This window comes from Calonectris borealis, chromosome 1 (assembly GCF_964195595.1).
Source record: "Calonectris borealis chromosome 1, bCalBor7.hap1.2, whole genome shotgun sequence".
In the NCBI taxonomy this organism is placed as follows: Eukaryota; Metazoa; Chordata; class Aves; order Procellariiformes; family Procellariidae; genus Calonectris; species Calonectris borealis.
In genome coordinates, this window is record NC_134312.1 from 16467419 (window position 1) to 16493912 (window position 26494).

Sequence of the window (26494 nt, forward strand, 5' to 3'; positions counted from 1 at the left end):
CTAGACAGGCAAGCCACTGCAAGCCAGGTTATAGTGCTCTTCCAGTTTGCTTTTGAAGATACTTGACATACATCACTTTGAACGATCACGCAAATTCGCAAATTCTTCTTGATACCTATTTTCCCCTCTTCGGAGCCGTATGTTCCTTCTGTTTGAGTATTACCGTGTGGTGGCTTGGGACCCCACCGCTGCAGGAAGCGGCGGTTCTCGAGAGCCCAAGACCCTGACGGGTATGCCGCGGGTCTCTGCACGAAGCTCTGCAGAGAAGCGGAGCTGCAGCCGGTGCTCCACACGGGCTATGTCACTTACTACGGTTTCGGAGGGCTCAGCCCCGCGGCTGCTCCCGGCTCTGCTCTCCGGCCGGGGCTGGCAGCGGGGGGCCCCAGCGCTCCGCACTCCCCTTACGGCAGCCGCCGCTCACTCCGCGCCGCGCGGGCGGGGAGCAACATCCGTTGTTTCCATATATACGTGTTTTTGCTTATTCCCTCCCGCTCGCCAGGTCTCCGGTCTGGCCCTCCCAGAGGCAGCGGCCGCCCCCGCCTATCCCCCGGGCCGCGGCGGCGGGCGGCGCATGCCCGTGGGGCGGCGAGCATGCGCGCGGGCGGGGCGCCGCCGCTCCCGTCGGCCTGTGCCTCCCGCCGCCGCCGGGCGTCGGTGGCGGAGCCAGCCCGCCCCGGGCCACGCGCGCTGCCATGGTCAGCGAGGCGGGCGCCGAGCAGGGCGTTGCGGCTCCCCTCCCCTCTCCGGCCTCGCCCGCGGCGCTAGGTAACGGCGAGAGAAGCAAGAGGTAGGGAAGGGCGGGGGCGAGGCGGCCGGCGCGGCCCGTCCCGCCCCGTCCTGCGGCTGCCCGGCGCGGCCTGTCCCGTCCCACGGCTGCCCGGTGCCTGGCTGCCGGCCTGCGCCCGCCTCAGTGTGGTGGCGGCGGCCGGGAGCGCCCGCGGCCCGCACGCGCGCGTGGGCTCCGAGCTGACGGCCGCGGCCCGGGGCCTCCCTCGGCGTGGACAGCTGGGCCGGGGTCGGCCGGCCGGCGCTGGGTGCGAGGCGCCCGGGCGGGGATTCAAGTGTGGGTCCGCTCCGCGGGTGTGGGAGTGGATGTTCAGACGCGCACCGGCGCCGGTAACGGCTTCGCTTCCACGTTGTCCGAGTAAGCGAAACCCTGGGGTGGGTCGGGGTTGCATGTGGCTACGAGCGGGCGCTCTGGTCTCGAGAGGCGTTTGCGCTGTGCTTTTTCCTTTTTTTGGCTTGTGGTAGTATTTTTTTTTAACGCAGTCGGCTCTTGGATTCATAATATGTTACTTTTGTAGCAATGGATTCCAAATGTTATACTTGGTGTTTCTGAGGTGCGTGTGTTGAGATGGGCAGCGGGGAGGGTATCGGATGTCTGTCTCGGTTTGTAACGGAAAGTGAGTCTCTGTATGTGGGATTAAAGGAAGGAATGAACAAATTGAATACTTCTAGCTAGATTACAAAAATCCGCATACTCACTGATGCAGGATGATTTAAAAACTTTCCTAGTAAAGTGCTCTCAAGTTCTCTAGGTTTATCTTGTACCTCTTTACGGTGTGCTCCTACACATGTGGTAGCAGAGAATACACAGGGAAGATGAAACGGTGCTAGGTTGACTTTAGTGCTGTCTGTGCAGGATAGCAGGCAACCCCGTCCGGTGTTTCCTCTGTGCTAACAAATTTTACGGCTCCAGTCATTTGTCCAAGCAGCTGCTTTGCCATATCTCCCAAGTGCTCTGACTTTTCTTTAAGCTAGTCTGAGTGGAGTTGAGATAATTCTTTAAAACACAATTATGTAAGGACAGGACCTTGCTTCCCTGATTTTTTTTTTTTTTTTTTTTTTGTGCTGTATAACCAAAATTCTGTTCCAGCACCCATCTTCTCTGCCCACTTTAATTGTGGTTTCTTTGAATGCTCTGCAACACACACAGCATCATTTTGTTGGTCTCTGCAGGCTGACTTGGCTGATGCTCCTGCCAAGTGCAGAGTCTATATCTTCTCACTAAGGTCTGAAGCGAATTTGTGTAGTGAGGAAATTGCGGGCATAGATCGTGATTCTTCACGTGTGAACTTCCATTTCCAGTAAAGCCTATTCCTTTGTTATTGCACAGTACGAAGCCTGCTCAGCACCAGGGAGGAGCAAAGCAGGGAGTAGCTCTTGAGTAATTTCACTAGGACATGCTGGAGATTTGACGTGAAACAGGGGAGATGAGTTAACAGATTTTTCTACAAGGAGATGATGGGGACCGTCTCACATGTTGGCGGTGTAGGTTAGCTTGCCTGCCTTGGTGTCTTTAAATAGGGGATGATAGTATGACATCTTCTCAGAACACAGTAAGTGCATGATGGTTTTTGTAGCTTCAGAAATTCTGGGCAAAGTGCAGCATTTCCTCAGAAGGAAACAGCAGTGCCAACTTGTTAAAACATGCAGCGTATTGGCGGGGCCGGGTTGTGAGCGTATTTGCATGATTTGGAAACAGTTTAAGACAGTATTCGCTGGGCAGACTCCTTCTCTCAGCATCCTGCTGCTTAACGTATCAACGACTCCAAGCAGAGCAGAGATCACGTCACGGACAAAAAGGATTCAGAAGGACGGAGCTAGGATTTGATACTTAATTTGCTTTGGGGGACATTTTCATAGAGGGAAAAAAAACGCAAATTTCATTATGACCATAAAATTCTCCAGCTGTAAAAATGTCAAATGCACTTTTTTTTTCCCATTAGCATATAGTATGTGCCCACATTGGCTCAGTGTAGGAGCCCAGAGCAGTTTGACATCCTCCCGAGTTTATGCAGCCTATTAGATATTCTCTGCTAAGTCAGTGACTTCCATGCATTGTCAGGTCTGTTTAGCAAGCTTACTTCAGGATTGAGTTTGGTTTTTTAACTTTGAAATTCAATATATCCAATACCAAGAATTCAATCGAGAAAGAAATTAGTCATAGTAATTAAATGGTGAATGTGCTGGATGTGGCTGGAAAGTAAGCAGCAGTGTCCAGGCCAATTTTAACAATTTTCTTGAAGTAAGAGTGACCATCCAGTTGTCTAGCATGTGTTTCTTGAAAACATATTTCTTAGATTTTAATTGCCTTATTATTGCTTTGTAATTACAGCCAGTCGGTTTGAGCAATATTGCTTGTGTCTTTTAATCACAACTATTTATTCTCAAATCAGAGGGAATATATGAAGAAGCAAGTGGAGGAGCGTGCTGAAGATGAGGCGACTGAATCGGAAGAAGACCTTGAATTTGATGAAAGAATTGGATGCCTTTCCAAAGGTTCCTGAAAGCTATGTGGAGACTTCAGCGAGCGGAGGCACAGGTAGGCCTTGTTGAGATGCTGACATGATTCATGTTGGCTGTTAGCTCAGTCGAGCATGCTCTAGGAATAGAAACTTCAATAGGAGGAAGACATCTGTGTTCATCTGAAACTAGCCAAAACTGGTTTCTTGATTTCTTTTGTGGACTGACAGAGCTCATGTCCTTCAAGTAAAGACATAGTATCTTATCCAAATAGATGCATTCATCGCTCATCTCGAGGGAGATTTTTGTGTAAAACTGGTGAGACTCAAACCAATGTAAAGGCTCAGTGTAAAAACTGATAATCAATTACAACTGGAAGTGCACTGTGCCAAGGCCGTAATAAAACTTTCTCATTTGTTGTCTCATTAAGCACGTTTCTCTGTATCAGGTTTCTGGGTGAGACTCTGTCAGCATGAGCTAAAATGCAGGTTGGATTCAGCTCTTTGCTTTCATAAAAGAGCAAAAACATTCTCCAGAGGTGTCTTAAGAGCTGGCTAAGTTAAGCATCAGGATGAAGGGCAGCTTTCTAAAGCTTTTTGTCTTGGAGGTGTAGTTGATTTTAAGAGTAAGGAAAGCCCTTTGAAGAATTAACACTTTACTCCAGGGCATGTACTTGTGCTGTCCTTATTAGCCACTTGAGCTTCTCTCAAAAAGCTGTAGCTGAAGGAGTACCTTTTCTATATGCATCTGAACAAAAAGTTGTGCCTGTAAGTTGGGTTGGGTTAGAGGTAGCCTGATCTGGAAATAGTGACTTCATCTGTTGGACTATTGGAATTGTTTGCAGTTAGATAGGAAACTGCTAGCAGTTAGTTTGAAATGGAGGACAAAAATATCTCTCGTGTGCGATTATGTCTGAAACTCAGTTGAATAAAAAGTACAAGAAGCAATTGCAATCTACAGATAAGCCTTTGAAGTCATTACGCCACTTGTGTAAAAGTAAATATCACAAGGATCTGTATTACTTTGCTATGTTTCCTGAATTGCAATGTTAATAATTAAAGGATTATTGTGTATAAAATAATCTCTAAGAGCTGATTAAATAACTCTTTGTTAATGTTAGCCCCAGTTCCTGGGAAAGCAAGTGAATTGTTTTTATGTTGTAATTCTTAGAAAAACAATAAATGCTTAAAAAATCCTTTTTTGTAGTATAGCATCATCCTTCATGAGAACTTCGCTTTGGTGAAGAGTACCTTAAGGATTTCTCAATGGCAGAAGTTACTTTAGCATTCTTTGGTTTATCCCAGTAACCTTATAAATGACAATATAGGATTGTCTTATTCTATGCCATCATAAAATTTTAATATACTATTCCCATTTCATTCAGGATTAAAGTGCCAGGCTTACTTTCAGGTGTGACAGGGATGCAAAACATACCAAGACTATTCTCAGACTTTCAGTGCCTTAAACCCCATTGCAAGCAAAGTACCGGTCTCTCAAATGGGCTAAGACTCCAGCTCTGGGGCTGGGACAGCCTTCGGAAAAGAGGATCTGTCTTTGGAAATTCTGCAAGACTTTATTTTCCTGTTCAGATCCGCAAATACCTTTGCTCAGAATTACCCAGAAAGCAGCTATGGCTCTAATTGTTTCCTCGTGTTTGGATAGACAGTATGGCTCCAACTTTCCTATTGCATAGCTGGGGTGAGTCTGGCCTACTGGGCTCCAAAAGGAAATTGATAGCCAGAATAATTAACCGATTAGTGCATCTGCTTTCACAGTATGCATTGACGTGAAGGTTTTCATGTATATGATCGTTACATAGCTTCAGCTAAAAGCTAGAACTTGAAATGTTGCTGATCAATGCAACAGTCGATGCTGCAGCCAGTGGTTTCTTTTCTGATCCTGTAGGACAGTGCCTTGACGTCCCTGCTGCCACCTCTGGGCTGGAGACCACTGTGTAGTGAATTGTGGCCTATCAACAACAGGCTTATTTTTTCTTATTTTTTAAGTTGCCCTTCACAGACTCCATAGAAATACTCCACAGAATGCAGATGGAAAACATATACTGTCAGTAAGCTGTACAGATCACTGCTGTGCTCCATAATTGAAGTTTCTTTCAACTTAACAAAAGCCATGATTTAATAAAAGGGGCATAGCAGGTGCTTCTGTGCATCTGTTACTGTGCTTCTGACTATGTGCAGCAGGATGATCTTCCCTTTGCATTGTACGACTTTGCAAGTGTGATGAATAAGCTGCTTTGGAGATAAGTGAGGCACATATACCATTAAAATAAACCAATTAGCTTTCTTCCTAAAAATAATTTCAAATCAGTTCTTCACTTATTTAGCTGTTGGTAGAATGGATAGCTACGTGTTGCTTATCGCCAGAGGGAGAATTTTTTGAAATACTGGGGTGGGAGTCCTGTCTGTGCAGCTATACACGAGTAATATAATCAGGGCACCTTTTTCTAACTGGACAGTGCATATAATGCATATTATTTCTCTTGTCTGCTAGCTTCTTGGCTCTAAAACTAGATATAAAAAAATTTGTTATAAAACTTAGGTTGTAGATAAGTGGAGGCTTGAAGGGACTTCAAGGTGCACCTTCTCTTTCTTTCATGCTTGAATTTAGGATTGAGTTTGCCTAGACTATCCCTGACAGTGATTTGTGGGCATTCTGTTTTACATGTGGAGCAGGATCTAGCCTGTTCTTAAATCTTTCATATAGGGATTTCACAACCTCCCCATCATTCTAGTATTTGACTGTACTTAATGTAAAAAGTTCTTTCTTGATGCAAAGATAGGACTTGTTCTTTTCCCCTCCTATGTAAAAGCAAATACTGTAGATAGGAAAACATTTTTCTAAGAGCAACTTACGGATTTATAAATCAAAGATACCAATATTGTACTGGTAATGCTCAGATTCTGGAATGTTAGAATTTTGTTCTGTTTATGTTTCTGAATAGTATTTCTCACAATCTAAACTACTTTTTTTTTTTTCTTTCGACCACTCAGTTTCTCTGATAGCATTTACAACGATAGCTTTCCTGACTATAATGGAGTTCACGGTGTATCGGGACACATGGATGAAATACGAATATGAAGTAGACAAGGATTTTACTAGGTAATTTTTATTCATTATGATTCCTTTTAAAATTTGTCTGCATTTCAGGACAGAATAGATTTAAAGTGTTTGTGTGACTTGCAAGCAATTTATGATTGAAATTAAAAATGAAATACTAAAGGGACTTGATGTTTCTTCTGTTAATTCGAGTTTTTTCTTTTCTGGAATCTATGAAGAAGAGAAATTGAGATTTCTGCAGTGAGGAAGTCAAAATAGTGTAGGTTTGTTGGTGGAGTCCGCTGAGGAATTATTTGCTAACAGTTCAGAGGACATTGTAATATGTAACTCCACATCCCACCAGATTCGCATGATGCTTACTCTAGTTAGTATATTGCCATTATACTTTGTGCTGCTGGAGGTGAACCTTAAGCACTCAGAACTTTGACTACGTTATCTAGAGATTGCTACTGATCCTGCCTCCAGTTACGGCCTCCAAGATGGGTTGAAGATACATTTGCTGTTGGTTTCATGTGCTTGTCTGGTCTGTGTTCGCCTTTCTTCCGGAGGTGATCAGGCACCCATGAGTCCATGTGAAGTTAATGTAGATTTTGTGCACTGAACACCTTTAAATATCATGCGTCTGGAACTGAAATAACTTTAAAAGCTGTTTGACTGGTTTCTGTGACAAGCTAAAGTTACATATATTAATTGGATGTCTTGTACGTCAGAAATGCCAAAGGTTTCTGTAATGAAAAAATATGAGAAATTTAAGGGAGGTGCATCAAAAGCTCAAGTTGGAGTAAATCCATTCAGACAGATGGGAGTTTCACATTTAGGTCTTTGCTGAAGTAGGTTATTTCCCTAGTGAAGCTATCACACGAGAAGGATAGTCTAGTGCTTAAGAGACTATTATGGGACTTGGGAGATGTCCTGCTGCAGATTTTCCAGTTTGATTGTGGGCTGATCACTCAGCCTGTGGTTTTGTGACAATTTAAACCAATGGAGATTGGTATCGCTTTAATTGCTTTTCTCCTGTCTACTGACCATGTCTGATCCCAAGTTGAGCCAACCATCCCTTGCTTATGTGATTTGTTTGTGGTCAGCTAAGTTCCCAGAAGAAGCCCCTGGAAGCGATAGGACCGTATGACTATAGTGAGGGGATTTATTCATTATAGTTTAAATGACTTGTGAAACTAACATGAAAACCAATAGGAAATGCCCAGAATACTGGGGAATCAGACTTTTGGTGTGATGGAGTTTTTTGGGATGTGGGTTTTGTTTTTTTTTTCGCCTGATGGGAAGAACTATGTTTCACCTCCCCTCGTAATGGAAACAGTCAGGATAAAGATCTTAACATGCAAGGCATTTTGCTATTATAATATGGGAGCATTTTTGAGAAGAGAGGTTTTTTCAGTGCTAGCAAAACCAACGATCCTTATGACATGGCGGTATTTTCTAGGAACCAGTTTTAGTAACTTCCCAGCCTGATCCTGAATGTCACTGTCCTGAGGAATTCTGATTAGGAAATACAATGGCCTGTCTTAAGGACAAAACAGGAGGAAGGTGCTCAAATATTTACTCAGTTTTAGATTTGTAACTCCTACATTGTTGTGATCCACTGCATTCTGTGAATTTATTGCACTGTTGTAGTTGTGTGAAGAAAAATGTGTAAAACATTGAAAACTATATTCTTAATAACAGTCTGACAAACTCTTGGGCCAGTAATATTTCCAAAAAATCTGTTAGGAGTTTCATAGTAAAATTCAACAGGCAAATGTGATGCTTTTATCTCTTAAGTTATAAGTGGTCATCAGTGCTTTAATAATTAAAAGTTCATCTTGGTTCACCCAAATTTTAAACAGCTTAAGTTTATATTCACTGGTGTAAATTTTATTATTTGACTGTGTTTCTGCAAGTAATCTGAGAATTTTAGTTATATATCGATACTTGTACTCAATGTTACTTATTAGCTTTTTGCCTTTTTTTTTTCTTTCCAGTAAGTTAAGAATCAATATTGATATTACAGTTGCCATGAGGTGTCAATGTAAGTATTCCATCAGTGAAAGTTTTGAAATACTTTAAAGGCTCTTCAGAGTATGCATTTGCTTGCAATATAGTTGGATATTGTTCAAAATAGTCTAACAGTGAGATTTCTTCTGGTCTTGATGGTATGTAGTGATCTTGATGGGATATGAGTCGATGAAAGAATTGGTAGGAGATGTGAATAAAAGAATTTATGCCATCTCATTTGCATCTCGCAGAACTTTGCTTTGTCTGTCAGCAAAAAAAGGGTCTGTTCCAGTCTCTCTCTAGCTGGAATATTCTAAAAGCTCATTGTGAGACACAACTCAGCAGCAGGAATTTATCACGTTTATTTATTTATGAACTTGGCAAATATTAACCTGATCTATTGTTTAACAATACTGGAACCATCAGGTAATTTCATCCTCCTGATGAACATATGGGTGCCTTCCATTTAAAGGCAATGCTTACTATTCTTTTGACATCATTTAGATAACGACCCATTATTTGCATGGACTGGTTTTTGTTGTCCTGGACTGAGAAGGAGAGAGAATACTCCTTCTACCAGGAATGCAAGCAAATCTTCAAGACTCACTTTTTTGGCTAGGTTAAACCTTGCATTAATTGTATGGTACATCAGTACCATACAATTTGTGTTTGTCTTGCAAGTATTAATTCACAAGTCATCCCTTCTTACTCTTAAAATTTATTTTAAACTTTTTCAATTATTTTCCAGTTAGCATAAACAATTTTGAAAAATCTGATTTCTAATTTTTTTTTTTAAATTTGAGAAATAAATGAAACTTTATCCTCTGTTTTGACTAGTCTTGTTTTGGATTCAGTGCTTATGAAACAGGAAAAAATATTTATGCATAGCAGATCCTAGAAAGCTTGTGTATGTGGTTCCTGCGACATCTCTGAAGGTGTTACATCAGTGAGAAAATACTGCAAATCTGAAAATTTTGTTTCTGGTCACTGTGCATCAGTTGATGATACTTTGATATGATAGGTTGAAAATTAGGATTCTGTGGTTTCCCCCTACCTCCCAGTAATCTGCTTCTTGCCAGATTTGTTTTTCTTTTGGTTTGGACTTCGTTAACAAGGAACAGTAACTTATACTGAAAGTTTACTGCTGTACTGTGAAACTTAATTTCAAATTGAACTTCTTTTTTGTTTGTTTATGATCATCTGTATGACTCTTCGTATTTTTCTCCCTGTTTGAAATAGATGTGGGGGCTGATGTTCTGGATTTAGCAGAAACAATGGTCGCCTCTGCAGATGGGCTAATCTATGAACCAGTAAGTTGATTCTTACCTTTTTATTTAAAAAGGAAATTGCTCTTTACTTGATGCGGAGCACTGCTGGGCTGGCTTGCTTGCTTGTATTTTTTTTCCCCACACTTGGGCTGCACAGAACCTCCCTAAGTATTGTCTCCTCCGTGAGTGAAGTCTGCAGTGCTTACTCCAGGAATCTGCTAGGGAAAAAGGCTAGCATTGGGATTTCTGCGTGTTCACGCTCTGCAAATACAGCAGATTTTTATACAGCAGACTGCCGGATCAGTGCTCTTAACAAGCTAGTGATTTCTACAGCTAGTTATTTTTACATGTGCAAATTCAAGGGATAAATGCTAACAGTATTTGATACGGAAGTAAAACTATCGGAGCGCTTATAAAAAGAATTGTTATAACTGCTTTTTAACTAGAAAAATACTATGATTCTAAAAACGGGTAAAAGTCACCATGATATCCTTATATTGTGGAATGGCATTAAAGATCGTAAATTGGGTTAGTTTCCTTTTAATTTCTGTATTGTGAACTGAAGGCTCTGGAACTGTGTAAGCCTATGCTCTTAAAGTGGTTTTGCTTGCATAATACAATAAGCTTTGAAGTAATTATGCTGTGTGAAAGTAATTTATCATTTACAGAAAACCTATTAGAGAATGCAACTTCCTGCTGTAATTATTACATTCTCTAATAACTGAACCATAGCTCAAATTATAACAGTTTTGTCCAAATTCCTACTTGTGTGTGTGAGCAGGAGGAGATGGCTGAATGGAAGGACGCGCTTGGGAAGGGGAAGGAGTTTGGTTTTGTTTGTTTGTTCTCCTTGGAACATTTTCTCTTTTTGTCTGGACAGTCATCTCTGCACTGCTGTAGCTGCTGCATGCTAGCAGTTGCCCCAATGATTATAATCTTAGAAAGAGGAAACTTCCCGTACTTGATCTCTTTTGGCCATAGCTCTGGGTGGGTTTGAGCATTAATTGCAATTGAATTTATTGCCTGGAGTACATCAGTGTTAACAATACATAGATCTGAATCTGGTGCACAGATGTTACTGGTGATACTCTTGTGCTGACTGAAGTATAGCAGGTCTGGTAGCTTGTCTTAAAGAAGTGCTCGGAGTGGCATGACCCTGGAAATAAACAATCTGCACCTGGACCCTTGTCTTTCAAAGATTGCTCCTCTGCTTGTTTCATTGCTGTTTGCATCAAAACCATGCATGTCAGTTATATCACTTAGAATTAAATTGCCAATCACTGCTTCTTCTAGCCCATGTTAGTCAAAGGCTAGAAAGGCAGAGACTGCTGATTCAAGTTATGAGAACTTCAGTAAAAGATGCTGAAGTTACAAATGCAAGCGAGTAACTCTGGGGGGAAAGGGACAGAAATTTCCATACTTGAACACTAAATGTACTATTTAAAGTGCAAAGTCCTTTCGTAAGGTACCAAGTGTGAAGTTGATTGTAACTCCCCACGCCTTCTCACACCCCAGTTCTCTTCTGGGTTTCATGCATGGGACTTCAATGCTTCCTGCACGTTTTATTAGATGTGTTATTTTTGTTTCAGGTAGTATTTGATCTCAGCCCACAACAAAAAGAATGGCAAAGGTAAAGCACTGAGATGCATCCCTATGGTTTGAATTATTTGTACTGGAAGTGACTTTGAGGTACACCAGAGTCACGTGATAGAATTATGTCTTGGGTCTAACAGCTCCTGCTTGTAATTTAAGAGTGCAAACCTGTGAAAAGGTATTAATTTGCTTTGCTTTTCTCATGATTTGAGATCTCTGTTATGGAAAAAATTGGCTTTGGACTTATTTGTGGAATTGGGTCATGCAGTTGCAAGCCAAGATGTATGGACTCACTCAACTTATGTTTCTAAATGAATGCTTGGTAGCACAAGTTTTAATTGAGTTCAGACATGTGACACGGATATCTTGATATCTAAATGTCAAAGTTGAACCATAGTAACAAATTGGCATGTTCTTACGAAAGCAAATGAGTTTGAGGCTTCTGTATAACTGAATTGACACACTGTTTATCATTTAAACCGGAATAGCTTGGTTATGTGTGTGGTCACTATACTGATAGTCTTGTAATAGAACCTGAAGCTTATTTGGGAGTCTGGCTCATTTTGGTATTTTGGTAACACACTGCTGTGAACACCAGAGCTTTAAGCTCTGTATAAAATATCATTCTCAAAGTTTATTGTAACCCTTTAATACTGACATGAACCTTGCTAACATCTCGATTTATAACCTGCAACTGAAGGTGATAATTAATTGTGAAGTTATTTTTTGTTTTACTGTTGCATGCTTTCACACTTGTCTGTGTAATCTTTAGGATGCTGCAGCTAATTCAGAGTAGGCTGCAGGAAGAACACTCTCTTCAAGATGTGATATTCAAAAGTGCTTTTAAAAGTGCTTCTACAGCACTGCCGCCACGGTAAGAAAAATTGGGATGTTGTGTTGTCATTCCCCTCTCCCCCCACCCTATTTAATTAGACTTCACATTTTATTGTTGTTATGATTTTTTTTTTTTCCCCCCAGAATATAAGGTTGTAAGAAAAGAAGACCTTACTGCTTTTTACTGCATTTTAAAATAGTTAACTTGATAATTGCTGTTGAGAGCTGTTGTTTTATGGAAACCTCTGGGGTTTCCAACCTGGAGAAGGTTTCTGGGTTTTGTGTGTGTATTTATACATATATGTGTATACATAATACAGACACACATACAAATACATAAACACACATTTTTAGTCCATTTTATCTGATGCTTCCTTTTTAATGTGAATTAGTAATGCCAAAGCAATACTAAACAAGAGAGTTTTTTTAAATGAAAGAATGTCTTTCTGTCCAGCAACTTTTAAAAAACAGTCCTGCTATTAGGTGTGATTTAATACTTTACGGTTTTAAAACAATCAACCTTTGAATAAAAATGTGTTTTGTTAGTAAATGCCCTGGTCAAAGATAACACTGTTAAAATTGTGTGGAGAAACCTTGCTGTTTACACTTTATTCCAGCTACCCACAAAATGCTGAGAGACAAATGCATAGAAGGCTTGGTCTGCCTGAATCTAGATGCTATGTGATTTTTTTTCCCCCTCCCCCCCAGGGGAAAACACTTTCTATGTGAGAGCTGAAATTTTCTTCCCCTTAAAAACAAACAAACAAACAAACCCCACACAAGCCCCACACCCCAATAAATAAAACAAAACAAACACCAAAAACGCTGTATGCACTTTCCATGTGGTAATCTCTCTGAGGGCTAAATACATCCTTTCTTCCTAAGGCAGGGCTAAAGAGGGCTCAGAAAATCTTTTTGCTAATTTAGTTAATTTCTTCAGAATCATTAAGTCCTTCTGTGCCTCTATGATACTTGTTAGTGCAGTGTTTGAGATGGTATTTATGCTTGAGATGTGTTTAAAAAAAAATTACTTTTTTATTTAATCTCCCTCTAAAGAGCAGATTTGGAAATATGTTCTGAGTTGTGGACATCCCAAGAAGTGTGGGAAGAGGAAGGTTTCATAAAAAATAAATGTTGAAAGCTGTTCTTGCTACAGTGTTTTTAATGTGACTAATATATTTTGTTATGTTCATTGTAGCATTAAAACTTCCCCAACAAATCATTTTTGGTAGAAGTAACTGGAAAAAAAAAAATCCCCAGGGCAGCAAGATACACTTACAGCCTTATATTTTGTGTTCACATGTTCAGGTATCACAAGTTAGCTTTGTAGGCCAGATCTCTGAATACAAGTACGAACAAAAGCTTATTGGTTTCATCAGACTGACCTTTATTAGATTCCTTCCCTTCCACCATCCGTGCTATAATTCCAGAAGAATACGATAAGGAGAGGTAGATGATAATGCTATATCTTTATGCTAGGGAAGAGAAATCTAACTGTACTGCTGTTATTTCTGTTAGTGAATACTCTCAAGTACTCTTTATGTTGTTTTTGTTTAAACAGGGAAGATAATTCATTACAGTCTCCAGATGCATGCAGAATTCATGGTCATCTCTATGTCAATAAAGTGGCAGGGAACTTTCACATAACTGTGGGCAAGTATGTTCTGTTCAATTCCTGAAAATAAAAAAGAATTGACTTCTACATTTTATATAGTGCATGCACGTGTATGTGAGTGTATGCTTTTACATTTTTAATAACTGTTTTTTATTAACCTTCCCATACACATGCTTGGTATTATTTTCCATGTGGTATCTTTTCTTGCACAGTTAAAAACAAATTTCTTTGTAAGTTACTAAAACAATGCGGTGCAGTGCATTGTTGCATGCAATGTAGTGGTTATGAATTCCAGTGTCTTACAGGATGAAAACTCTTGAAAATAGGTCCTCTCTATGTGTAAGACATGGAGTGGATTGCTTGTACTTGCTTCCATTCTTTGGGCCTGTCCAAACTTCTCCTTTCTGTTAGTACTCAGTTCACTAACATGGATGAAGTGTAGAACGGGCCATTTCAGTGCTGAGATAACATAGTTGTAGAACCATGGTTAGGGAGCTAAATGCCAGTTTATCTTGATTTGAGGAGAGGCTTTCTGGTATGCTTCAGCAATGGTACTAGCTTATATACACTGCATACAAGCTTGTGTTAACTTTTCTCTGTGCTCTCCAGCTCTGCTGTCCTCACTTGTCTTTCTGCCACCTCTGTCACCAGAGATCTTGGCATGCAATCTGTACTTTCTAATTTATCCACACGTAATTCCAGCTGCTGTCTTTTTGTGGATATTTCTCCAAATGTCGCTTCTTTCTGGTCTTGTACGACCTCTCTGATTTGCCTCTAGATGTCCAACTCCTTAATCCCTTTTCAGAGCTGATCATTTCAGCCTTTCATCTGTACTGCCATCACTTCTCTCTTCCTGTCTCTAGTTCTGCAACCCTGAATAATCTTTTGCTTTCCTTTCCTTCCTTTTGCTCATCATTACATTTGTACTTCTGCTAAGTTGCTCCTTCTCTTCTTGTAGGTTTTTTTTTTTATGGCTTTTTTCCCTGGCCGCCTTCGTACCTTATTGCCTGGTTATTTATTGTCATCCTATCTTGACTGATCTCATTGTTTTTCTCCACCTTTTGTTTGTCCAAAACTTACATTTGGTAATGATTTAGCTTAAGCTAAGTAGGGAAAGTTTCCTGCATTATTGGCTGGACTGGTAGGGATGAAGCGTGGCTGAGAGACTGATTTACTTTCCAGAGAGTCATAGTTTTGCCCCCTCTCTTTGCACTGTTACCAGCCTCTGCACTGTATTTTCTTTGCAGGTCTACAAACAAGTGTCCAGACCTGAAATTAACTTGCTTAGTCAGGGAGCAAATACAGAGCGTAGTTAACTTGCTTAGTCATAGAACAAGTACGGTAAAGTTTTCATTAGTCGCTTGAGCAGTCCTGCAGCTTTTCATGTGGTAGCCCTTGGTGGCTCTTCTAGTAGCCTAGTGACTTGATGTGTGTTTGACGTTTCTAAAAATGCAAGACATTAATTTTGTGTAAGAGGGTTTTCGTGAGTTCATGTACTTTGTCATTCAGGCTGTCTGTACTCAGCAGTAATAAAAATGTCATTGTTTTTTAATATAGATACACACAATTTTTTAAATATATATAAAACATATATGTTTAAATATATATTATATATATGTTATATACACATATTTTTAATATATATAAAGTATTTATTGAAATAGAGGGGGAGAGGTAATTTTTCTGTATAGTCCTGTTCGGGAAAGCTGTGTCTTTTGTGTGGATTCATTTAACAAATTTTTCATAAAACATATCTTGCTTTCTTTAGGGCAATACCACACCCTCGAGGCCATGCACACTTGGCAGCCCTTGTAAGCCACGAATGTAAGTTCTTTCTATCATCTCCATATGAACGAGTATCATTTCGTTCAGACTGCTGTCTCCTAATTCATATGTTAACATAGGTTGCTGTTCTAAAGATGCTCTAGCTGGGCAGTTGCATTGTAGAAGAAAGTGAAGAATATTCTTTGCAATGTTACGAGTCAGTAGTGACTTACTTTCATACGTTTAGCGCTATCTTTACATTTAGTATTATCTTTAGGTTGCTTAAGTAATGATAACACAGGAATCTCAGATGGATTTTGTTGTAACAAGATACCATACAAAATTCCTGTATTTCAGTCCAAACTACCCATTTCCTGCAAAATCTGTTTTTATAAGGTTAAAAATTTCTGACCTTTGTCCTTAGAAACTTCATTTTGAGGTTATGAGTCTAGATACTGAATGCATGTTGCTGCCGTACTTAATGTAAGGCAAGGGTGACTTACTGTGGAAAAATGAACTTGGTGTTGATTAAACCCCAAATGTCTGCCCATGAATTTATGTCAACACAAGTGTATAATATTACAGAGCTTAAATACGTTTGCAAAATCAGACAATGTAGTAATTTATGCTTCATCTGTACATTTCATTTATGAAATTTCAGTCTTTTTAATACCATTACATACAAGAACCTGAACTGTAGAATAACTTTGGTATTTGACCAACTAGAAATTTGCTGTCATGAAATTTTAACTCTCTTCAGCTCCAGGGTTGATTCAGACAGAGTTATAATTTGTTTTAGAAGTTCTTTTCTAGAGAAATTGAATTTCTTTGTTAAATATGTTGGATTTGAATTTTGTTTGAAACATGTACGTAGATGTATTGATACAGTCACAGGCACAAATCCAATGAAATGCACGCCAGTGTGTGAAATATTCTAACTAATGCATTTTCCAGTGTGAGAAATGGGTGCATCTTTTTCTCTGAGAAGAGTACAGAATCTCATAGTTTTAAAATGTTGTTTCATTCCTCTGTATTGTCTTTCAGCCTATAACTTCTCTCATAGAATAGATCATTTGTCATTTGGAGAGCTTATTCCAGGAATTATTAATCCTTTGGATGGAACAGAAAAAATAGCATCAGATCGTAAGTGTTGTGTGTTTAAAAAAGCATCTTGTTTTCTATATTTTTTCCAATAATTACATTTAAAATATTATCATGTTTCATGAATGTTGTGATTTACAAACAGCATGTCCTGCTAAATTTGGTGGCGACCAATGCACTGTTCAATTATCTACATGGTATCTTAAATGGGCAATTTCTTCTTAATATCAGTATCACTGTACTTTGCTGTTTCGATGAAGTTGATTTGCAGTTTCTTCCAGATTTGTGTTATGTTGAAGTTACAGTATGTCTGAACATATTGCGAAGAATTTTGCAGCGGTATGCTACAGTGGAGATTCATAGATCTGATTGTTGTCATAACGGGGAAAAATGAGTCTGATTTGTTTTAAAAATAATAGCATCAGGAGTCTTGGATTTTATTCCTGTGTTTGGTTTGTCTCTTCCACAGTGTATCTTGTGAGGCTGCTGCAGGAAGGGTTTGTGTATCACTTAGTTTCCTCATGTATAAATAAAGGAATATAGTAACCTACTTTACAGAGCTACCTACGCCTCATCCTCTGACTTGCATTCCCCATGAGAGTGATCCCCAGAACCTTCTAGATCTGCTGTTGTCTCAAAGTCAGTCAGTCCATTGGCTGTTCCAGCCAGAATGGTTTGGGGTAGTTGAAACAAATTGCTTCAGTTTATCAGTGCTTGTTCTCTTAGGGAATTGCACGAAGACAGAGCAATCATAAATACATAAGCATGCTGGTTGCTCTAGAAGAATTCTCTAGAAGTCTGTCTAATCAAGAGAAAAACCGTAACCAGTTTAGAAGGGCTTCCAGCATTGTATAGACAATTCAATGGCTAAAATCTATTCAAACCACTGTCGAGATGTATGTATCATGCAGACTGTGACTGTGTGAAACTTGTTCAGTTCTAGTGTCCTGGAAAACACTATCTATGCATTTCATTTGAAGCTTTGAGTGGCTGACCTTGATGAATCTTTTCATTACATGGGTAAAATGTAAATTTCTGAGTACAAATGTGACATAGGCCTTGCCCATGGAAACTAACTTTGTTCATGCAGATGATGCTGAAGTAGTCTTGGCAGTGCTGGGACTCCTTGAAGAATGTCCCTAGTGTAAATGGCTTAGCTGATTAACTATTTTAAATATTACTTGTTTGATTTATTTGTGAATGTCTCAGATGGTCTTTGACTCTGTTCAACAGTGAGATTTGTTTTCTTCTAGACAACGAGATGTTCCAATATTTTATCACAGTTGTGCCAACCAAACTCCATACTTATAAAATTTCAGCAGAAACTCATCAATTTTCAGTGACAGAAAGGGTAAGTAGAAGTAAGAGAAAACCATGCAGAGAAAAATCTAATAGTGATTGTTCTTAACAAAAGCTCAAATGTGAAAACGGAGACTTAGTTATACCGTGGTTTTGAAAACTCCTCTGGTGTGAAGAGACTCTTTGTAGAATGTTCCAGTGCACTAGATTTATCTATAAATAAGGTAATACTGATGATAAAATATATATATACACTGCTAACTTCTTGCATTAGTGTTTTGCATGCGTCGATCTGGAGTCTGATATTAGAGTTAATGATAGATATCCAGTCATTTCCGCCTCACTGGATGCTAGTAGTGGTGGTGGTGGTAAAATCCTGTAAGTTTTAGGTCTGCAATCTTGTGTGTAGCTTTACAAATATTTAATACACCTTTAGCTTTTTAGCTACCATGTGGGAAGCAAACCAAAAAACGCAGTTCACTTGAATGTCATGAACTTGGTTGTGGAGTGTTAGAATAGGAAACAAAGGTAGTTTTTATGAAAAACCAATCACACAGAAAGCATTTCTGTCTCTCAGCTGTCTTTGTTGAACCACTAACTTTAATTATTCTCCAGACTAGAGATCTTCCACTTCTGGGCTTGGAGAGGCTTTTAATTGTGAACACATAAAGAAAGTAGTTATTGCAGCATAGTACATGGACAAGTCATAAGGTACTGATTTTAAAGACTGCTGTAAATAAGAAAAAGGCCTATGTGTACCCGTTACGTGTCTTGTTTCCAGACACTGAACTCTGTTTTGATCTTTTATTCAAAAGCCAAAGAAAAAAATCTTTGTGAAAAGTTTAATTAAAAATTACATATAAAGTAAGAGGTAAGAAGGAAGCCTTGGGTTGAAAGGAAATTCAGAAATTAGAATGGCAGTTCACTGTAATACGGTTTGTGGTGTTCTTCAAGGGAGAAAAATCTTTATTTCCTCATAATTCCATGCTGTGCTTCTGAAAAATACATAGGGAGGGGAAGTAGGATAGAGGTGATGTCTTGGGGTTCAACTTGGGACACGCAGACCGCTGAAGGGGAAGGTTTGCTCTAAAACTCATGAAAGCTGGAATAAAGAGAGGAATGAACAGGAATTTCGTAATGTAATATACTCCCATATCCTGCTGGTCTAGCAGTCTGCGTCATGTTTTCTCTGCACAATCTCTGCAACAAGTAAGGCACTCCGTAAACTTCTGGACATCGGTCAACTGCTTATCCTACTCCTTACTGCATTTTTTTCATCTTGTATTAAATTTTTCTCTCCTTCTGCTGTAAAGATGGTTTCTGTCAATTAACTGTGCAGTCTTAGCTCTTTCATTTTTTATGTGGGGATGTATTTTTTATGAAAGTTGCAACACAGTTGTTTAGGAGAAAAGCTTGTGAATAGTGGAGGTAAAGTGGCATTACATTCTTGCTTGCTCTCGCTGTCTCAGTAGGTAGCCCTGTTGCCTGTAAAGCTTGTTTGTGTTTATCTTTGGAAACCAAATACCCCTAGCAGGTGAGCTGGGAAAGGCTATTAAGAACAGTTAACACTGAACAACTTAATGCATTTATTTTATAAGAGTAGGCACATACGCAGACCTGGAAAGAGGTGGTCAGCTAGCCGTGGCTAAAACTTGAATACATTGAGGTTTAATTGCCAGTGGTGAACAGACTGGGAAGCAGAGCTTGAAAGGCGTGGGCAGAATCATCTCCACTATTGTTGATGTTTGAGATACTGTGTTTATCTATGTTAAAAAGATTTAATTCTAGCAAGGCTTCACTGATATCTGAGATACCTGATGCAGGGATAGTTATTTTCACTAGGTTTCAGCAACTAACAGTTAAATCTTCTGCAGCAGTAGAAGCTAGCAGCAGACCAAAATGGTTTGCGGAAAATGAATTATGTATCTTTTGAGGGTGGAGTTGTGGGTGTTCTGTTTAACTTCGTATTCTTTTTTTACCATTTGACCTCAAAAGACCAATAAGGCTTAGGAAATAATAGAGGAAAACAAACAAACAAAAAAATTTTTTTGTCCCTTGCCAATGGCAAGGTTCTGTTTAACTACCTTCAGTCTTCTGTTCCTTCTTAGTATGCGTGATCATCCATCCTCTAATGCTGAATGTTGTTACGCTCTTGAAATATAGAAAGCATTGTGCTTTGGGGGGTTTTTTGGTTTGGTTTTTTTTTCATTGCAAAGTTTCTGTGACCTGTTATCGTAACAGATACATTATTTTGGCATCCTTTTTACTTTGGTTTGGTAGCAAAAGAAACAATATGGTTTCTGTCAACGCTAGCTGACTGGTAGTCTGTATTTTCCAAAGTGGTATTCTGCTTTTTATTTTGTACTGTATTCTGCATGGTTTTTGAGCACAGACTATTAAATCTACAGGTGAATGGAGCTGTGATATATTGCTTTTCTGTTCAGTCTTGCTTGTCTGTCTTCTCTACTCTCATTGGCCTAGATGTGGCTGAGTTTGTCTTCAGTCAATTATGTTCTTTTCTGCTGCCCTTGCATATTTTCAGCCAGACTTACCTGGCAGTGCATTCATCAACACCTTTCACTAACAAGAAAACGATAGCAAACTTTTGAAAGAAACTTAAGATTGTGTTGAGTTTTTTTTCTCCTAAAACCTTTTTAAAAAGTGAGAGATTTATAGCAGCCACACTCCCCTCTTTGGGGTCTTTTGGTTTAAGAATTTGGGCAAATTAGAAGAACCTGTAGAAGTTACTGGATTAGGACTGAGGCATCTGATCTGTTTAGGGTAGTCATGGCAAATCAGTTACTGTTTTTATCGAGGTGTATTTCTTGCTGTGTGACTGTTGTCTGAAATGACCTGACTGACAAAATTTTTGAAAAGAGGCTTGATACTGGTATTCAGTTTTCAGACCCCAGAAATTTTGAAATTATGATCTTTTTCCTTTTTACTTTTTCCATCAAAGTAATGGATTATGGCATATGCGTAAGTGTGCACTGAGGGAAGAAATGGCATTGGTCTAATTTAACTTAAGCTTCTGATTTTCCATTGTGGTATACTGTAGTTTAGGGTCTTCCCTGATATTTTTAAGAACCAGCAATTAAATCTTCTGTGGCACGTGAATCTAGAGATATGCTCCAAGGAAGAAGGAGGATGAAGCCTAATGAGTCTTAGATGCAGTATGTAGATTTATATACACCCTCTGGGAAAACTGCCATAGCTAAGGCTGTTCAACAACTTAAATGAGGATGACACCTTCAGGAATTTAAATGATTAATAGTAGCGCATAAAGTAGGAAGAGTTGGGGCACTGTATTATACCAGTGCACTTACTTGAGTGTACGGGCTAGACCAAGACTGTGGCACTTACCCTCATAGGTACCAAAAGTAACCTAGATATAAACATCCTTGTTTAAAGGACCATGTAAGCAAATCTTGAGAATAGTAGCAGAGCCTGATAGTGACCATTGATATGCAGCACAAGACCAGTGACTAGGAAAGCAAGTTGTTATTTAACGATGTTTGACTTTTAGAAGGGGCTGGCCAAATTATCTTGATGTTCCCTGGTCTTCTGTTGATTGCCAACTCTGTTTAAGTAGCTCTTTGTCATCACATCTATTAAGAATTGTTTTCTTTGTGACTAATAAGAAGTGACTAACTTGTGTTTCTCTCTCTCCTTTCAGGAAAGAGTAATTAATCATGCAGCTGGCAGCCATGGGGTGTCAGGAATATTCATGAAATATGATATCAGTTCACTTATGGTGACGGTGACAGAAGAACACATGCCTTTTTGGCAGTTCTTAGTGAGGCTCTGTGGCATTATTGGGGGAATTTTTTCAACTACAGGTAACTGCCAGTGCTTTCCCTCTTAAGTTCTACCAGAATTTTTCTTTGGTCGTGGTGATTATGGTACAGATAAATTACAGTGGGGTCCTGAACCTCTAGCAGGTTTAAGATGTAGAGCCCATTTGTGTGCACTGAAATGTGCAATGAAAGCTACTCGTTTTTGGTATCCCAGTATGCCATTTCTGCTGTTCTGAGGCCTGAGGTTATCTCCTTATAGCATAGTAACTATAGCATAGTTTATTTACTTCTGGAAGAGCAAGGAAATAGATATATATAGAGAGACATAGGTAGATAGATATATCTATACACACAATGTACACATACACACACACTGACTTCTGATATTCTGTGTATTTCCTATAGTTGGGATCCAGTGCTAAATCAGTGCCAAAAGTTGAGATAAAATTTCCATCTGAAGTAATTGGAAGGATTTTCCTTGTGTAACATGTCAATGTACTGCAAGATTTGCTCCTTCAAAGAAAATAAATTAAGTTGAAAAGACACAATTCACTTATTAGTCAAGACATAATAGGGTATCTTGATTACAAGTTATTTCTTTTCTTGGCTTTCACTTGAAGAGAGCATAGTAAAGAGACCTTGAACTAAAAGCTCTCTTTCAAAGTAGATATTTTTGTCCCACAGAATGTATTTTCACCCATGAAAGCCGGGCAGAGGGAATTACATTTGCTTGGATAGCTTTGGTTTGGTTTTATTGATGCATTTCAAAATGTTAGAATTCCGTCCCGCACTTGATGTTTCCTTTTTTATGTTAATTTCTCAGTGTTTTACATACCAGTTTACTGCACTGTATCCTGTTTAAGTATCATGTAGAGTTTTGTTGTAATACTTCTGTAAATACTACAGTTTTACTCCTTGTGACAATTTAAATCTTGTTTGACATTGCAGGAATTCTGCATGGCTTTGGAAGATTTGTAGCAGAAGTTATTTTTTGCCGTTTCAGACTAGGCTCTTACAGATCCACATCAGTAAGAAAAACTTTCTCTAAGTATTAAATAAGTGGTACAGCTGCCTGAGGTTGGATGATAAGGACAACTTTGGGACTCGGTCCCAGCAGAATTTAAGATGCTTGCAATAAATCCTCCCCTTGACATAAATATGAGCAGAGATTCAACAGCTTTTAAAAATAGTTGGAAAACCTAACATGTAAGGAAGCAAGGTGTTTTCCTTGCTTAAAGGAAGCTGAATTAATGAAACCGAGTCTCTTGGAGAATTCTCTGCTACATTCCTTCCATCATCCTTACTATATCTTTTTATTTTCATATTGCTACAAAAATTACATGTTTTCCCAGTCCTCGTCAGTCTTTCTCACATCTTCTTCTTCTGCTTGGCCTGCTGACCAAAGAAGAGGCACTGCGTGCTGCAGGGGTTCAATGTGGCTACTGATAAGCCTGCAGGCTACTGCCAAGCAGTGTGAAAGAGCTGAGCAGTCTCTACCTTTGCCTTCATTGGGCATCGGTAGGATTGCTCCTCTAGCAACTACTTGATTTTATTTTACTTTTATTTTTCCCATTTAAGCCTGTAGGTAGCCTTTAAGACTTCTGCCTTTCTCTCAAATTTGGTTGAAGTTTGCCAGCTGGCAAGGTTATGTGAGTGGGAGGAGAGGAGGAAAGGCAAGCAGATTTGTGTAATTTTTGTTTGGGAGACCAGGCAAAAGGCATACAAGAAATGCCCAAGAATAAAGAAGTCTGTGTTTTGGGGGAGGGAGAGGAGATCCTGTTTCTGGACAAGCCATTAATAATACTTTGTTTTTGTTTGACTAGGTCCCACTTCCTGATGGCCACACAAGCAACCACTTACCTCTAATTACAGACAATAGTACACATTAGCCTCCTGAGAAAACTTTCTTTCTTCCTGCCTGATACAGAAGACATTTTTTTATAATAAAGAAAACATTGTGCAATATGCTGAGACAGTGCTGATGGGCAGCAAAAAATGAAGCCTTTCCAAAAAAAAAACCCAACAAAACAATTTGTGTAATTTTTTGTCTTTCTAAGTGCACATGGAGTCATAGGAGGTTGTGAGACCAGTGAGGTGGACCATCTTGTGGAGATAAAGGAGCGTTGCTGCCAATACAGTATTCATGGTCGAGCTGAACGTCTTTATGATGACTGCCATTGACAATTGAAGCATCTCAGTGATCTTGGTTCTGTGTCTGGGAAGGCTAGCAGACTCCAAGGAGAAAAGAGTGCAAGTGGGATGTGTGGAAGGGCTGGGCAGCAGGCAAAGAGGGATAGTAATAGAGCTGGGGTTTCTCTTAGGTGTACAAATTGGCGTTTGGGTTTTCTTGTTGTTTTGTAATGGTGGGGCTGGAGGCTAAGATGCTATTCTTACAGGTGGGGAGCCATCCTAGAAAATCCTGAAGAAGAGGGAGACTCAGGGAGTAAGGTGGAGCCCAAGCCATAACGTCGGTCGTAGCCGCTGCCTTTCTGTAGTGCCACCATTCCTTAGTGGAAGAAACGTAATGCGGAACAGAGGAGTTCCTCTGTGTTTTTCACACAGCTGCTTCGCCAGCAGTGAGAATATCACTTCTGGTGTTGATGTGGAAGTGCCCGAGGACTCTGAGAATGGGCTCCAGCGTGCAGAGTTTTTTGACTTGGAATAAGAAGCCTTTTAAGTAAGGCATTTGACTGTAGTTTTGGTAAAAGGCAAGACTCCCTAGCAAAAGATCAGGAAGTCTTTGTACGCCTCTTTCTTGGTAAAGAGATTGCTTTGATGGAACCTTTGTTGTAGCCCTGCTGCTGGTATGTAAGCCATGGACCCCTGGAGATGCGGAGGAAAAAGAGCAAGAAGCTGCCTTGCTTTGGGTCAGCAAACTACTGCAGAAATGTGGAATTCAGGGCAGTTGGGAGGTCTGCTAGCCCAGGCAGGGAGAGGTGGAGCTGGTAGTAGGTGACTTCAGGGAATCTGAATCATTTTGCTGCAGACAGCTGATAAGGGATCTGCAGAATTAATCCTTATTGTTCATGAAGGTTTTTGTAAAATAAATGAAGAGAGCAATATCAATTTTATATTGTAAATATGCTACTGAGAATGAATGTTATTAAAGCAGATGGTGCTTTGAGAAACTAAACATCCTCTTACTGCTGAACTACTGGCATACACCTGTGGTTAAACAGTTACTCCACCAAGGTAAAAAATTAATAATATGTTTCCTTCTCAGCAAAACTGATTTAATAATATATTAGGAGATGATGCTGACCCTGGCCTTACTCACCATGGAATGAGTATTATAACTGAGAGGACTAATTATGGAAAAATAAAAATCTCTGTGGTGGTGTCAGATTTTGCTGACTTCTGTTAACGTAGTTTGCAGGACACTTGGATCTTGGTGATGAGCACAGTGTAAATAATGTAGCTGATTTGCTATGCAAAGCAAAGGGCTTCCTAAACTGAGAAATTATATGAAATAGTAAATAAAATGTGGGAAATGAGGAAGGACCTTTGTTCAATTTGACGGTTGAGGAAGGCAGAAGTTCAAGGAAGCCAGGTCCTTGGGGTTGACAGTCAGGTTTGGGGTTTTCTCTTTTGTGGTTTTTTTTTCACACTGATTAAAACTCCAACGACTTGAAACTTGTCCTCGATGACCAAGAAGACTAAAAGCTATAAATTTTTGGTTCCCAGTTCTCTTTGGGATTTCCCTGTGAGGTTTCTTCCCTACTTCTGCTCAGACTGGTTCTGCTTTGGGCTTTGTCCTAACACTTTTTTCTTATCTGCCTGGAACAGACTGTACTGGTGGGAGATAACTGATCTCAGTTGACTTTCTGTACCAGAATTTAAATGTTGTTTTCTATTCTCACATAAAAGAGCCAAGCAGCTTGGTGTGTCTTAAATCCTTGTGTGGTGTATTCGTGTTGTTCTGTCTAGAGCAAAGCTTGCGTGATGGTTGGTTGCTGATGGAAGAAAATTTGGGATCGACTTCCAAATGTGAGATGCTGCATTGCGGAGTGAATACAGGATCAGCTGCACCTGTGTTGCTGTGCTGTTTGCTTTCTCTCCACAAAGGGTTTGGTTGTTACAGCTGGTACCACTTACCCTTGTACCGCACGCTGTCATTAGCTTAACCAGCAGGTGCAAGGGTGTTCCAGAGAAAATAGTAGTTTATTGCAGTGACTTTTTTTGGTCACATTTATTTATGTTGTGTAAAAGTGAGTGTAGTATGGAAAAATGAAAGGAATGGGTGTCCCAAGGGAAACAGAAACCCTGATGTTGATGTGGTGTGTATTTTCTGAAAGGGGAGATAGTAGATGAAAAATACCATTTTCTGGTCAGGGAAGATGGTCAAAATTACGTGGTTTTATCTTTGGCTCTTACACAATATTGAAGAGAGAGAACATGGGAAGACATTTTTAACCTTCGTAAGGTGCGTTCATAGCACACCATTTGCAGACTACTCTGGCTCCTCTGTCCCTCTCGTCTGTCTTCCTGGGCAAAAAGTCTTCCCCGCTTCCAGCTGGCATGGTTTTAGGTTTTGCTCCGCTGCTGCCGTGCTCTCACGGGGTGTAGGTTGTGTTAGCGGGACCACGGTCGCCTTGACTGCCTCCAAGACCTGGAGTGCTGTGCCTGGATGTGGGTGTCCCCCGGGTCCCTTGAGCTGCACCCCAGTGTCGCGGAAAGCTGTCGCCAGCCCCAAAAGGTGGGGAGGGGATGGGAGCGGATATTTCTCAAGTAACTCTTGTTTTTAGGGCTCAAGAGGAAACACCGAGCTGGGCTTTTAACGGACAGACCACCTGTGGCCCTGTCGTCTGCAAGCCAGAATCACACAGCATTGACAAGAAGTTGCTGTAAGATCTCCGAGTTAAGATGAGACATTTCACTACCGTGTTTCTGGATGTATTTCACAAAAA

The 26494-nt window shown here is 40.0% G+C and overlaps 1 protein-coding gene across 2 annotated transcripts; it reads left to right on the plus strand.

Annotated features, from left to right (window-relative positions):
- Positions 1–554: 554 nt before the first annotated feature.
- On the plus strand, positions 555–25480 carry ERGIC2 (ERGIC and golgi 2). 2 transcript variants are annotated; one of them, XM_075145749.1, is made up of 14 exons: positions 555–787; positions 3180–3325; positions 6258–6366; positions 8304–8350; positions 9556–9626; positions 11174–11214; positions 11950–12051; positions 13573–13668; positions 15395–15450; positions 16435–16533; positions 17745–17842; positions 21467–21629; positions 22536–22615; positions 23411–25480. In XM_075145749.1, the coding sequence occupies exons 2-14, from the start codon at positions 3220–3222 to the stop codon at positions 23474–23476; spliced, it is 1134 nt and encodes a 377-aa protein (XP_075001850.1). In that variant the 5' UTR covers positions 555–787; positions 3180–3219; the 3' UTR covers positions 23477–25480. The 2 variants fall into 2 exon arrangements, with proteins under 2 accessions (XP_075001850.1, XP_075001859.1); XM_075145758.1 differs by lacking the exon at positions 555–787 and adding an exon at positions 1034–1144.
- Positions 25481–26494: the final 1014 nt, after the last annotated feature.